The sequence below is a fragment of the Rhea americana genome, unplaced genomic scaffold (genome assembly GCF_003343005.1).
Source record: "Rhea americana isolate MKP2758 unplaced genomic scaffold, rheAme1 scaffold_154, whole genome shotgun sequence".
Taxonomy (NCBI): Eukaryota; Metazoa; Chordata; class Aves; order Rheiformes; family Rheidae; genus Rhea; species Rhea americana.
The window spans coordinates 2,016,019-2,030,917 of NW_028185639.1; the positions used below are offsets into that span (position 1 = coordinate 2,016,019).

Consider the following 14,899-nt stretch of genomic DNA (forward strand, 5'->3'; position numbering starts at 1 on the left):
ATTCATTATCAGAGAACATTAGCCTAGCGCCACATTCATTGTAACAGTGAATAAATAGGATGCAAAATCATGTCTTTTTGTGGGAGATTGTAATTTATGGCAATGGTTTAGGAGTGGCACTGAAAAAATTCTTTGCCGTATCGGAAGTACCATACCTTGGCAAGAGCTGATTTGTGGCTTTCTCATGGACACTGCAGTTTTGATAAATGTAATGTTTTACCATTATTTAAATTCCTGTTAACTTTTATAGAAATATTAGGCAGGTTGGCTCCACAGAAGCAATAGCTTTCTAGCACATCTCATTCATTTTACTTTGATGTAAATCATTGATGACATTTTACAGTTTAGGTAAAATTACCAAGAAGTGAGGATATTTATGCATAGCCAGTGAGAATTTATTGTTTTAGGACAAGCATGAATATAGTTGCAGAGCTTTCCTAACTGGATATCTTTCATCTAGAAACCTTGAGGGGAAGGGCTTTCGTTAATTTTTCACATATTCGTATTAAGTTTATATTAAGATTTCTGGGAGATAATACATGTTTTCAAGCCTCTTCAGCCGGYATGCGGTGCTTATTATTACATTGTATGCATGAAGTTTGTTTTTATTTTCTACTCTATACATTTTACTTTCATATTAATCCTTTACTTAAAATGACTGATTATTATTTGCCTGTTTTTCAGTGCAAGTGGTCCAGAAAAGGTTTCATTCGAACAAGATGGTGTATTACTGATTGGTATGTTGCATCTTTAAGTTACTTCTGTTCTATTTGTATTATGTGCCTTTTTACATACAACTATTTCAAGTAAAGCATTCACATACCTAGGAACAGATTGTTCTGAAAGAGATGCTTGGCTTTACTGAGCACACATAATGTTCAGAAAGTTGTGATGACCCAAGGCAAATGCGATACTAATATTTGAATATATGTGCTGTTAGCATGGGGTGGTTCCTGTCCTAAAAGACTTTATGATCAAGCGTGACCAAAAACGTTTGGTGGTAGGTGTGGAGTCGCAGCGTGGAGGAGAAGGCGTCCCCGCGCCTCCTCCCCGTCACGCCTGGTGCAGCCAAGGGTCTGCAGTCCCTCGCCCCGCCAGCTAATCTGCAGCCCTGGCCTGTGGGATTTGTGAGGACAGATGCTGTTCTCTATAAACTCATTCAGCTGGCTGTTTAAGGCCCAATCAGGTTGCCACTGAAGTCAGAGGAGGGACCTTACCTTTAAGGAATGCTGCTTTGTAACCCCTCGTCCTACTCTGACTTTTAATGGAGGATTACTTTCCRTTTGTCGTATTCAGGTCATAATTCCTGTTTTAAGCCCAGGGCTTGGTTCTGTTCTCTCTGAGGTTGCTCATTCTCATCTCAGAGTAGAATAAAACAGCTGTTGTCAAAGCAGAGGGAGTCCCACATAAGATGTGCCGTGAAGATCTACAGAAGGAAAAAGCATCTTATGTTCTTTGGATTATGCAAAAGACAAACTAGGAGTAAAGAGCTGGGGATGAGGGGAGCAGGCAACTAGATGAATGTAGAAGTTGAAGGTCTTTGTGGTGTTATGTATTAAATGACTTTCTTGGGAAGAAGCAGTACCAGCTAGTGTTGAGAAGAAACGTATTCCACAGCTAAAGCTATTTACTATCTTGTGTTTGAAAATTCTATCTTTAACAATAATAGTAGTAGTACATGTTGGGGGAGGAGGGGGCAGCTGACTGTGCAAATCACTGTAGTTGAAGGAACTTGAATGTTTTCTTAACACAAAGAGATTTCAATTAAGCAGGAAAAAAAAAAACTTATCATACAATTTGATCCCCCTGGCTTATGCTCCTGGATTCTCCTGCACTGCTGCCATATAGCTTTTAAACTGCATTAACATTGTAAGGCATTGTTTACGCCGCACATGCCCTTGCTAGTGCAGGCACTTCTTCACTGCTGCCCGTGCTCCAGGTTTCCCTAATCCCCCTTGGAACTCTGACCATACAATTTCCCTGGTTAGTCATAGTTTTGATATATACTGCTTATTCATGTTGTAGTCACATAAATATATGTAAATATTCAACATTTTTCCATTTTTTCTGTTGTCATTTCACATCTTAAATTAAGAAGTTTAATTTTGTAGCCTGATAACTGTTTGCAGGGCTCCCTTTTGAGTGTTGTGCAGTGTTCTTGTTTGCACAAGCACATTTAGTATATAAGCAAATAATTTTGTGACTAATAGAAGAGCAGCAGGTTTTCTCCTTTTACAGACTTCATTTTGACCAAGAAGTCAGGCAGGTTGCTCTAATTTAGGTTCTTGTTAGTCTTTCCAATCCATATGACATGGCATGTCATTCTGGCAGCATAGATCTGCAGGAGTGACTATTTAGCACCAATAATTAGGTGCTAATCTGGCCTCTTACATCATGAGAGCTTCCCAGGTTTYGTCTCTCCTGTCCTCTTGGATTTTCTACTTGCAGAAAAAAATAACTTGGATTTGATTTTATGCCCTTCCAGGGAAAAAAGTATTTTTCAAGGATAGATTTAAAGGCAATGTGTTCTTGCAGGCGGATGGTTCCTGGAAGGAGCAGTCTGTAGCTAGACGTTCTGATCAGTCGCTGTATTGCGCTTACGTTCAGTGTGGGTGTGCTGGGAGAAGCGAGGAGGCCCTCAGGCTTCCCCCGTCTGCAGAGAGGAGCGTCCAGCGGCAGTGTTGTACCTGGAATGGGGCCTGATTATGGTCCAGATGATGCAGCAAGGTCTCAAATGTTCCTAAGAAGGAACTGAGGAGTCAAGTTATTGTGAACAATTTCTGGAGAAYTGGAGTTATTGTGGAAAATACAAGGGTGTAGAAAATGCACCTATTAGGTCAAAGTACATAATGTATCTGTTCAGGATATGATAAGTGTTTAATCCTGTGAACATATACATATTTATTTGTGTGTGTGTGTATAAGCATGTTTTTATATTTTTTAATATATAAATTATATAYGTACATATACAGGTGTTTTTATATATATATATTATATATATAAAAAAATAAGTCATTTAAACCCAATAGTGTTGGCAAAGTACAATCTACATGTATAGATTATATTTGCTATACATACAGAGTAGAGAATACACTTACAAAACAGATATGGTCCCAGTCTGGGAACATGTGCAAGTGTATCAGAGATCAGAATCAGCAATCAAAACTGTTTTGGTACTTTAGAGAAAATCAAATTGCAAGGTGAAAGTCAGGGAAGAGTAAAATGTTGTACTTCCACTGGAGAATTCAAAAGCACAAATAYGATACTGGGAGTAACTGACTCATTACCCATACTGCAGAAATGAATCAAGAGAGCCAAAATTGGATATGGTTCATTATTATCTTACTGAGATGTGCTAATAGACACACAGTGTGAAGGACATGAAGGGGGAAGGCATGGTAATTATTCCATTCTGCGCTGACAGGACCTCTGATGGATGATTTGCTCCTGTTTTGAGTGCTGTGCAAGATAAGTTGGGGAAAGGACAAGGAGGATCAGGAATGGTAACAATATTTGAGTACGAGTTGAAAGAATTGGGCTGGCCGCCTCTAGGACAGGACATCAGCTTTTGATGCATCAAAGGAATTTAGGAGACGGACRCAGACTAGTTGCTGTCTGTCTCCCCTGAGGAAACGGTGGAAGGAAAGCAGCTTCATTTGCAGGACAACAGATAAAACGATCWAAGTTTTAATATAAGGATGGATAGATTGTAAATGGAAGGTACTTCATTAGCAAGTTTTAAGCACATGGGAATGGATTATAGATACCTGCGCTCAGCAGATGAGTTTATGATATGAGGTCTCTTCCAGTCCTACGTTATCAATTCTTCAGGAATTCTTTCTGTTAATCTTTCAAGCAGGCAGAAATGGAAATCTCAAACCATCATCTCCAAATTATGTTTTGCAGTTTCATAGTAATTAAATATCTTAATATTTGTATTTTTGTACTCTTAATACTTAGTATTTTAGTACTTTCTCATTACTGTGAATGCATTTAGCAAGACATGCTGTTACCTTTTGCCAACTAATATATATTTTTATATATATATATATATATATATAATATGTTTATCTTTTTTCTTTTTTGGAAGAGGCCTTCATGCTAGCTGCTTGGGTGACCCAGGTATCTTCATCATATGTTCATTGTTTTTGTCTGCCCTTACTTGCTGTGTCCAAATCTGTTCCCTCCCATAATTCGGGGAATCTGCCTGTGCAAAGCTAGTGATTTTTGCTTGATATCAGTATCTGACAAAAACTGTTCCCCTGTTCTTTGTGACAGAGTGCAAACTCCGGTTGTCTTTTACACCTGTGTGGAGCTCTTACAAAGGAAGTGTTTGCACATGGGACTAGCAGTGCAAAGTTGGTATAATTAGGTAGTTTGTTCAAATACAAAATACTTCAGCTACCATAGTAGAAAAAAATGTTTTTCAAATCTGAAATCCTGGGCAAGATAATTTAGTCATATGATGGGGCTGAGCTGTGGTTCATCTCACAAAGGGGCTTGAAGACTGAATAAATAGATCTTTTGCTAGCAGTAAGGCCAAGGGGAAGGGAAGACACTGAGGAGATTCAGTGGATATTTGTGGAAAGAAGAGGCTTGAAATCCACAGAGGTGTTCATCAGTGAGGAAGAACCTGAAGCAGAAAAATGAGACCGTGTCTTTTATTGCTTTATCTGTCAGTGCCTGTGCATTTAGCTTATCCACAGGTAAAGAATGTTTGATTTTGGAGCTCTCTGCAAAATTCATCTGCATGCCTCTGCATTTACCGCTTGAGACATTAGCTGCCAAAAGCTGGTGTATCCACAGAATGTAGCTCCAGGAAAAGCAAAGATTAACTAAACAGCAATTCTGTGGCAATCAGTATTATTTAAAGGGACTTCAGGCAGCAAGATGAAGAAATCTCATGTCTGTGCAGGGGAGMTAGCAGAGGTCCCTTGTCCCAAGAGTGTGCCAAAGCGGCCAAGGACAGGAGCCACCCTGAAGCATACCTGCTCAGAGAACTTAAAGCAGACCTGATGAGATGGACCCCAACGTGCTTGAAAATGTCAGGAGGGCCTGGATTTTTATTAGAGCTGTCACAGATTCATTTTGCTTTTACTCTTCCCATAACTCTTTTTTTTATTTATTGTGTAAGTGCTTGCTACCTTTGATCAGCCACAACCAATTTTTCCTAGCGTTTTTTTCTAATTTGAGAATAAAATGTTTTAAATAGCCTAGTTTCTCGTAACAAAGGAATCCTCTAGGATAGACTTATCTTTAGTATGTAATTTGTATTTGATTATCATTTTCCAGAGTTTAAAGTTTTGAAACTATCTCAATTGGGAAATACCATGCAGTTTAATTATAATCAATGTTCCAGAGACCTACCAAAAATGTTTGTTTTGAAAAACTCTCAAAATGAAGTTCAGCAGCTGTTTTACAGTGCACAACAACACTGTGTGTGTAAGAGTTAGTGAGGCATGCTACTTTGCGCTGCTGGAGGCACCTCCTTTCCAAAGTGTCACATCACCGATATTACCCCCTAGATGTACTTTGAAGCTGGTAGGAAGCACCCTTCCTTCCATCTGTCAGTGCAGGATGCAGGAATTCCTGCATACACAGATGGGTGGGTGTTTTTTGGTTGGTGAATTTTGTTTTTGTTTTAATTCTGTAAGGAAAGTGTTTTCTAAGATTTCTACTTTCATTCTGACTCACCGTGTCCCATCACCAGAAGAGCTTAATAGCGGAACAGTGAGAAGATGTAGCTTCTAAAAATGCAGGCCAGGCCTCTAGGAAACTAAAGGCTGCAAGCAGAGCAACTGTAACATGGAATGACAGCTTAAACTTAACAGCTAGATAGCTTTCTGTTAGCGTAATTACTGTTACTAAGATGTGTCTTACCTGTGAGCAGTAGTAAAGCAGAGTCCTGAAAGACAGCTTGCCCTCCAAGAGGCTCCTGGCTCCCAGGAGGTGACACCTAGTGTGTGATCAACGCAGGTGGGCACGATCATACCAGTAAATGCTTTCTCTGTGAAGATCTTCTGCTGCAGTGAAAACGGGAATGCAAGAAGTGGTTTAAGTTACAAGGATGTTGTGTAGAGTGTAGTTGCATACAGGTAAGGCTAGCACAATTATTACTGTTAAAAATACTGTACTGACCAAAATCAGATAAGTGATGTGCTGACTTGTACCAAATTCCAGTGCCTTTCTCAAAGAACTTACATTCTGATACTGAATACAAGGTAGTTATGAATAGCTATCACAACAGATGGACAAGAAAATGGAGGAACAGCTAGTGACCACAGAAAGTCATAGAAAGCAGTGGGCGAAGGAAGGTATTTCTGTTTCACAGAGGGTTCCAGTATTTTGATACTGCTTCATTCTGATTAAGAATGAACTTCCAGAGAATGAATTTCTCTTTTCCATCTATGCCAACCAAAATCCATATATTTTTCATGGAAGCAATAGGCTTCTTTTACAAAATCTTTGCATCTTCTTCCCARTTGGAAAAAGTATGCAGACTGGCCACCATGATCTTGGCATCCTCCRCACAGGAGTTGCAGTGATATGATTTAGCCTTTAATGTCAGAACAATTCTTCTGTCAACAGCTTTTCATTTTCTTTGTTGTGAAACCATAKTTCTCCTAGATATTTAACTACAGCTTATAAACTTAAAATATGAATTTCAGCTCACTCCTTATGTTTGCTTATGAAATTAGAATTGATTACAGATTAGCTGAGGTTGTTAGGGACTTCTGGATATGGTCTGATCCAAGCTCCCTCCTTCAGCAGCATCAGCTGGAGCAAGTTGCTYCGACCRTGTTGAGTCAAGTTTTGAATATCTCCAAGGATGGAGACTCCACAACCTCTGGATAGCCTGTTCCAGTGTCGCCCTCACAGTAAAGAAGTTTTTCCTCATGTTCAGATGGAGCTTCCTGTATTTCAGCTTGTGCCTGTTACCTCTTGTCATACTGCTGGGCATCACTGAGAAGAGTCTGGCCTCATCCTCTTGACAACCTCCCTTCAGATATTTTTACCATTGWTAAGATCCCCCCTCAGCCTTCTCTTCTGCAGGCTGAACAGTCCCAGCTCTCGCAGCCTTTCCTCAGRTGAGAGATGCTCCAGCCCTCTGATCATCCTCGTAGCCCTACACTGGACTCTCTCCAGTAGCTCCATGTCTCTCTTGGACTGGGGAGCCCAGAACTGGACACAGTACTYGAGATGAGGCCTCCCCAGGGCTGAAGAGAGGGGCAGGATCACCTCCMTCGAYCTGCTGGCAACACTCTTCCTAATGCACCCCAGGAGACCATTGGCCTTCCTGGCCAYAAGGGCACATTGCTGGCTCATGGTCAGCTTGTTGCGTACCAGCACTCCCAGGTCCTTCTCTGCAGAGCTGCTTTCCAGCAGGTCAGCCCCCAGCCTGTGCTGGTGCCTAGGGTTATTCCTGCCTAGGTGCAGAACTCTGTACTTGCCCTTGTTGAACCTTCTGTACATTTCTTCAGCCTATTGAGGTCCCTCTGAATGCCAGCACAGCCCTAGTGGGGGAAAAAAAAAAAAAAAAGCGTTATTTGTTTACACGTTCAATTTTGGTGTTTTAAAATGTTTTAGTGAGAGGGTTCTGCTCAATATCTATGAATTGTAGCTAACAACCTTTCATTTTCATATAATGGATATTTTTAAGCAAAAGACTAGGTGCATCACTACTTGTGGATTCCTTAACATGAGTTTGATGGTATTCTCTGATAATTTTCTAATGATGATAGCTCAATTTGCACAGTCTATGTGAATAAATGTTAAGGTAACATAAGAGAGAATATATTAAGTGTTATCATGTTGAATGCTTTGCTAAATGCAAAAAATGTTTTTTTTTCTTTTATCCTGAGTCATTTTAATTTTTTTCCTTTTTTGTCATAGTGCCTTTGACTTGGTAAACATTCATCTTTTCCATGATGCTTCCAATTTAATTGCTTGGGAAACAAGCCCATCGGTTTACTCAGGAATACGGCATAAGGCTCTTGGCTATGTACTTGATAGGTATGTATTAGCCTTTATCAGCATCTCTCATTCTTCTGTGTTCCTAAGCAGTTTATAAAAGATGTTTCAAAAGGCACACTCAAAAATGTGGAAATTTTTATTCTGCAATTTGAAAATAGTCATGTGCAACATAGTTTTCGTCAGAGTTTTCTGGGTGGTACCAATTGCAGATCAGTGTATGACACTCATTCTTTGGAGATAGATTAATGAGGTGGAGAATCTCTCTGAAGTCATCAAAACTTGTTGAGCAGAAAGCAGGTGTATCTTTTAAAATGATTTAGCTAACATTTTTAATCTGCATGGAGTCAAAAAAAAAAGCCCTGAAATTCACGTATGATTTCAATTATAGAATAATATAATAATTCAGGTTGGAAGGGACCTTTGGGGGTCTCTTGTCCATCCCCCTGCTCAGAGCAGGCTGCCTTCAGCATTAGATCAGGTTGCTCAAGGCCACGTTCAGCTGAGCGGTGGATTGCTCCAAGAACAGAGATGGGCAGCTTCTCTGGGCAACCCATGCCCATGTTTGACCACCCTCTTTGTGAATGTTTTTCTCCTAAGATCCGGTCGGAATTTCCCTCCATGCAGTTTGTGTGCATTGCCCCTCATCTTGCGGTGTGCAGTGCTAGGAGTCCGGCTTGTCTTTTCTGCAAGCACACGTTAGACAAAGGCAGCAGCAAAATCCCCCCATAGTCGTCTTTGCTGCAGGCTGAATAAATCCAGCTCTTTCAGCCTCTCCTCGTAAGTCATGCGCTGCAAGCCCCTAAACATTAGACCGCGTGGTGTTTTAATCTCAATACTAGCTGAGTGCACTAGGCAGCTAATCTTTTTAAAGCAACGACRCAGCATTTGTATGCAGTCATCGCTATTATTAATAACATCACGRTCTGTAACGGTGTTACAGGGTTGCATCATCTGAGGGGTGGCACAACACAAAGGATACTGTGTTCAGCCGTCCCCCAAGTACCCWACTATTTACAGCTCTCCTAATTAGCAGTTTTGAAGTCAGAAAAAAGACAGCTTTTCCTTGAGCAAGAAAAAATGATTTTTGCCTGAGCATGTATRCGTTGGTAAAGTAAACCTAGAAGCATGTGATTGTGGTACCTTGAAATGTGACAATTCTGTATTGAGTATTTCCCTTAAGAGGTGTTGCCTGATTTTGTGTTTGCCTGAGAAACAGAGCTTTAAAGTGTCTCATATATTCTTTGAAGAAGCCACGAAATACACTGTTATCTGTGACATAAGATGGTACTTAAAACAAATTGCCTAAGTTGGAAGAATAAAAGCATAGCAGTTTATGTGTATTTTTTCACTCCATCCCTTTTGCCTAAACGTTTTGTGTTCTTCGAATACTCTGCATGTTTTGTGGCATCTTCTGCTGTGCCTGCCCTCCCTTGGCCTGGCAATGAACCTTGCTCCGCTCTGTGGGGTTTTGTGTCACYGTCCCACCGCGTGTCCTCCTTTGACAGATCTGTTTATGTGAGGGAAGAAGTTGCATTTTAACATACGAGTTGAAAACCTCAGCAAATAGCAAAGCAAGGAGTGGTGCATGGGAGGTAGCGAGTGCGGTAGGCGGGTGCCTGCTCCSCAGGCAGCAGCAGCACCCTCGCCGGCGCGCCGGGCTGCCTCCACGGAGCCTGCTCGTGCCCCCGGCACAGGCCGCACAGGCCCTCGAGTGCTCTGCTTTTTTCTTTCTGAAAGTTTCATCTTGGTTAAACATGGGCAGGTATTTTAGCAAAAGTTACTGCTCTTTCCACTGTGTATGAATAGGCAGTTTTCCTGTGCACCCCAGCAGAGGGCTAGGAAGGAATTTCTCCAAAATAAGCTTTTTTACCCCAGCAGAGGGCTAGGAAGGAATTTCTCCAAAATAAGCTTTTTTTTTAAAAAAAAAAAAAAAATGGGGGGAACNTGGGGGGAACGATACATGGATGAAGAGCAAAAGTCCAGTATGTTTTCTCCTATTTCACTTCTAAGAGCACCAAAGAAAACGGTGGCATTGTAAAGAGGTGGGATGCAATGGTTTGTAGAAGTTCCCTTACTTAGTGCACAGAGCTGTGGTGAGATCTGGATTGACTCTCGGTGTGGTTTTAGAGATTTGTGTGTTCTGTTACATCCGTCGGTGCAGGAAAGGTCTGTTTGCACTTTATTTTTACTTCGCTCCTTTTGTCTTCTCTCCTTCTCTTGTGCTTTGCATTAGGGAATTTTAGCAAACCTGTATAAGCCTTCTGCATTATTTATTGCATACTTGTTTACAGCATACAGTGTGCTTCATTAGCTAATTTTGGCTTCGGACCTCCCACGATGCCCTSGCAAGGATAAGGTAATAAGACTGTAGTATTAGTGTCAGCTGTGGGTCAAAGATGTCATGATGGTATATCATTAAAATGTGACACTGCCAAAAACTGCCCCAACTCCCCTGTCCTTAGAAAAGAAAACCTTCAATTTTAGGTTGCACACTACTGCTGTGAGTTTGCATTCGCATGAATTGGTCATTTGGAGGGAGCAGCCAGCCGCAGATCCGGACCTCCGTAGTGAAATGATGGGCTGCCTCGCACAAAGGGGGAGTTCTGTAAGAGCAGTGAATAATGGGAAACCCCTTTCATCGGCATTGCTAACCTTTTGGCAGCCACCAGCAAACTCTATTCTGATCTGCTGATTGGGGAGGACAATACACTGAAGCTCACTTTGAATGAATGCTACCACCAACAGTGTCCCCATTCAGRGGGTTTTGGGAACCATCTTTGGCCATTGTCTGCCATCCCTCCTTCAGACAGTAGGAAAAGGGAAAGTGAGAACGGCTATAGGGGAAAAGTACTTCTTTTCTGGGCTTTAATCTCTCTTTAAAGCTTCATAGATCTACATTTCCAGCTGAGCTACTGGAACTATGCAGTGTCAGATAAATATAGGAGAGAGAGGTTTCAAGCTGAGCTTTTAAATCCCCTTATCTGCATGAACTAATAATGCAGATTTAGTGCTGTTAAAAACAGAGACTGATAAGTCTTTTCCTTTAAAGCCTTTAAACTGCTAAAGAGCATTTAACAGCAATGCAGTTCAAACCCAGTGAACAATGCTGAGAAGGAAAACAGTTTAATGAGCTAAACCTTCACTGAATGAAACAGAAACACCTTCTCACAGTTGATTTAGGTCACTGTGGAGTAAGTGAAAGCACAGTTGTGTTCACTCTGCATCTTCATAAACATGAATTAAGTGCAGCCTTTTCATGTAAGGTAAAAGCCATCACAGGAGATCAAAATACAAAATAATAAAGCGTTTACAAGTGATGCTCAGAGTAATAAATTCAACTATTAAATTCACYAGAAAAGTTGGTTTGCCAAAATTGTTGTATTACAAGGTTTTAACACATAGGCATGAAGCTTCTCAGATTCTCTAAATTACTGGGAAAGGGATTGGGGGAGTGTTAAAGAAAGAAAGGAAGGAAAAAAGCTGTCAATAATGATTAAAAGTTGCCTTTAAAAATTTTTTATAGATGATTTTATTAATAATCATAGATATTTGGGGAGTACAAAGGTTTAATCTTATAATGGCATCATGAAGTGATTTAGTATAATAAAATACAAGAATGAATAATACAGTTAAGAGAATGCTTTTCAAGACAGATAGTGGGTATGTGCAGAGCCAGATTGCTTTTAAYGTTTGCATTTAGCAACTGTGAAGAAAATGTAGTATTATGCAGACTCTTTGAAGATTAAGACAGTTGGAATTATGCTGACTTTAAGCAAATATTTGTATATTTACAAATACACAAAGAATGCATACATATAAAAGTGGTGTGTGCAATGACAATGTTCAACACTAATGTAAATCCAAACTAAATTCCTAGATGTCTTCTACATTGTTCCAGATAGATGCAAATACTCTCAAAATTGAACTTATTTAATAAATCAGAATAAGATGATTGGCTATATATTTTGTGGGACAAAATATTTCTTCCAGGCCATTTTGGATAATTCACGTCTGCCCAGCTGTATTTGCATAGCACTTGCATCTTTGCATTTTCTAAAGTTGCAGGGTTTAAGTGGTGCATGAAACTAAGAAAGGAAATGCAGTTGACAGTACTCTGTTGCAATTACTGCTTGCATATATGTCCTATTAATTAATCGTATTGGCATGTCAGTCATGTACTTTAAGCCCTTGCTGGGGAAACGTTTCCTAAATTTAATACCATGGCCAGGGTCTGAGTAAAGGCTGCAGGATAGGTCCTTTAAGAGTATTAGAAGAGTATCTGCTAAGAATCAGCATGGGCGATATAAGCCTGATATTGTGGTTCTTGGTGTGCCAACCATTGAAATTTCCTGAAATTATCTAGAGCATTCAGATCCATAAAATGATTAAAAAAAAAAAAAGAAAAAGAAAGAAAGAAAAAGAAAGTGACAGTACTCTTCTGTTTTCCTATTGAAACATTCCCCGGCCTAGTTCAACAGAAACATTTTTACATTACAACTGTGAAATCTTGGCATAAAGCTCCCCTTTGTACCCTTCATTATTTTCTCACAAATATAGTCCATTGTCACATAGCTGAAGTTAATTTGATCAACATTGGGACATTTAACTTTTATGTCCGGTCAAAGGAGCTGTTTCATGCTCATTTTGGGTATTCAAAAGAAATGATTGCCAGAAAAATAATGTTACTATTAACAATTCAGAGCAATTAGTTTCCCAGGGAGAGGCGATGTGATGCACCGGCTCCACACAACTATTCTTTGTCATTTTATGGATGCTCATCAGTCAACTGTCACATCTTCTCAAAGACCCCTCCAATCTAAATGTTTCTCTTTGGGCTTTTCCCAGAACTAGCAGCTGAATGAGCAAAAGAAAAGCCACTTAGTTTCTAGGCAAAGAAAAACTTCACTCTAAGGATCTGGGTCATTTGAGAAAAATTCTAGGAGTAGCCCACTTTTTTTTCCTKTTTGTTTTTTAAATATTTTTGACAATGCTAATTTTAACAAAAGTGWAAACTCTGCCTGTAATCATGCATCTTCAAACATTTAATGAAATTTGTATGTATTCGAATAGAATGCAGTCCCAGGGCAAATAAACCTTCTATCCAAATGTCTTCTAACAAAGGTCTAAACTCTAGATCACATTCAAAAAGACAGCTTTTCATTAAACACCCTGAGGCTCATCTCATTAATATTCAGTCATGCTCCCCCTCCTTTAAACTAAGGTTAAGTGCTCTCAAATTTAGTGTGTTTGTATAATATGCTCTTTAAAGAGTAAATCCAGCAAAATTATCTTGTTACTTTCAAGCTGTCAGATAAAGTCGAAGATGCTTTATTCATGCTCCTGGCTCAAGCTTTTGCAAGTTTGACACTGCTGTGAAAAATTTAACTCATATGTCATTCTGTTTAATCAGATTTTTAATTTAATTTAGTTTATATTTTAGCAGAATAATARTTCTGTACTTGTGTATATTGTAATGAAAAATATGCATGTTTATAATTTCAAGGACAATAAATGTATTTGTATAATAAATGAATGGCTATCTCTGATGGTCCTAGTCAGTAATTTGGCCCTCATTCTGTTATTTTCAGTGTTTTAGGCTCCCCCCCCCTCCATTAATAACTGAGCAAGTTTGGGGGTTTAGATTAATAGAAGGACTATTATGRCAAGCCTTTGCAGCATTTATTTTTTTGTGTGTCATAAATAAAAGATCTTGCTCTCATATCAGAAACAAATCTCTACAAACAAAAGCAGGCTTACAAGCAGATATCTAATTGGGGAACAGGCAATCAAAAATCCGGAAATACAACAACTTTCAATTGCTTAAAAAAAATAAATGCCACTTAAATAGCGTGGATACACTAAGTTGCTCTTCACATTGCTCGACTAATGTGAACAGAATTGTGGCTCTTAGAGAAGAAATGGTAAAAAGAAWAGTTCTGAGGTTTTCTGGAGAAGTTTTTGCCCTTTCAAAGGCAGACTCGTAATCTCTTGGCGTGGATCRCAATACGGGAATTCCCAAGGTCTTCTCATGACCTGGAGCCACTTCTGGTGGGACTCTGGGCATCTTCCTCATCTTTTGGAATGATTTTACTTATTTTTATCATTTTCCAGTTATAGGTGCTCCTTTAACTGCCTACATTGGCTGTGGTGTTTTTCTAATCATATTTAACTGGTATTGTAACTACAGGCTGGATTGAATGCCGCAGTAGAAGATACCACTCAAGAGAATTTGTATAATTAGACTTAGATAACTGAAGAAAGGGCAGAATGACTCTTAAAAAAAAATCTGAAATACTGGCTGCAAATAACTTGTTGCCCACTTGATTTTGCTCTGAAAATGCCTTTAGGTACGAATGTGGCAGAATGTATCACACTCATATTCAGTTATGCTTCACTTTTTACTGTAATTTGTTCCTTATAGATTTTAGGGCTAGATAAAGAACAGTCATTAGTGTCTAGCTAAAGGTGACACTCACATCAGCATTTATTGTGGTTTGTGTCTTTTGAAATGTTGTATTGTATAGCCATATAATCTTCAAAGATAGCTATGATTCAATTAAAAAGAATCCATATGGGCTGTTGATCCAATTTTTATTCATTTGCAGAGAAATGAAAATAAATTACTATTGTGATTTTATTTACAAGGCACTTAATGCTTGCTGTAAAATAATGCTATGAGCTGATAGTTATAAAATGGAGAAATGGTTGAAAGAGCTTCATTCTGCTTCCATTTGAGTCTATGGGCACTAAGTGAATTACGATTTTTCAGTATTTTTGCTCCCATAGGCAGATAGGATCACCACAGGAGAGTGGTTGTTGTCTTTTAGTCTTGTATTCTGTATCCTGGAGAGATACCTATTCTACCCAACAGATAAATAGCAGCATTTAAGCTGCAGCATTTTTACCTACTTGTCTGTGTGTCTGT

General features: G+C 39.4%; 1 protein-coding gene across 1 annotated transcript in view; it reads left to right on the top strand.

The window, feature by feature from the left end:
- INPP5A (inositol polyphosphate-5-phosphatase A) overlaps positions 1-14,899 on the top strand; it is a 253,222-nt gene that overhangs the window by 163,834 nt on the left and 74,489 nt on the right. Inside the window, exons 8-9 of the mRNA XM_085299800.1 lie at positions 685-737; positions 7,894-8,013. Coding sequence (XP_085155926.1) covers positions 685-737; positions 7,894-8,013 — 173 coding nt within the window. The remainder of the gene's footprint in view (positions 1-684; positions 738-7,893; positions 8,014-14,899) is intronic.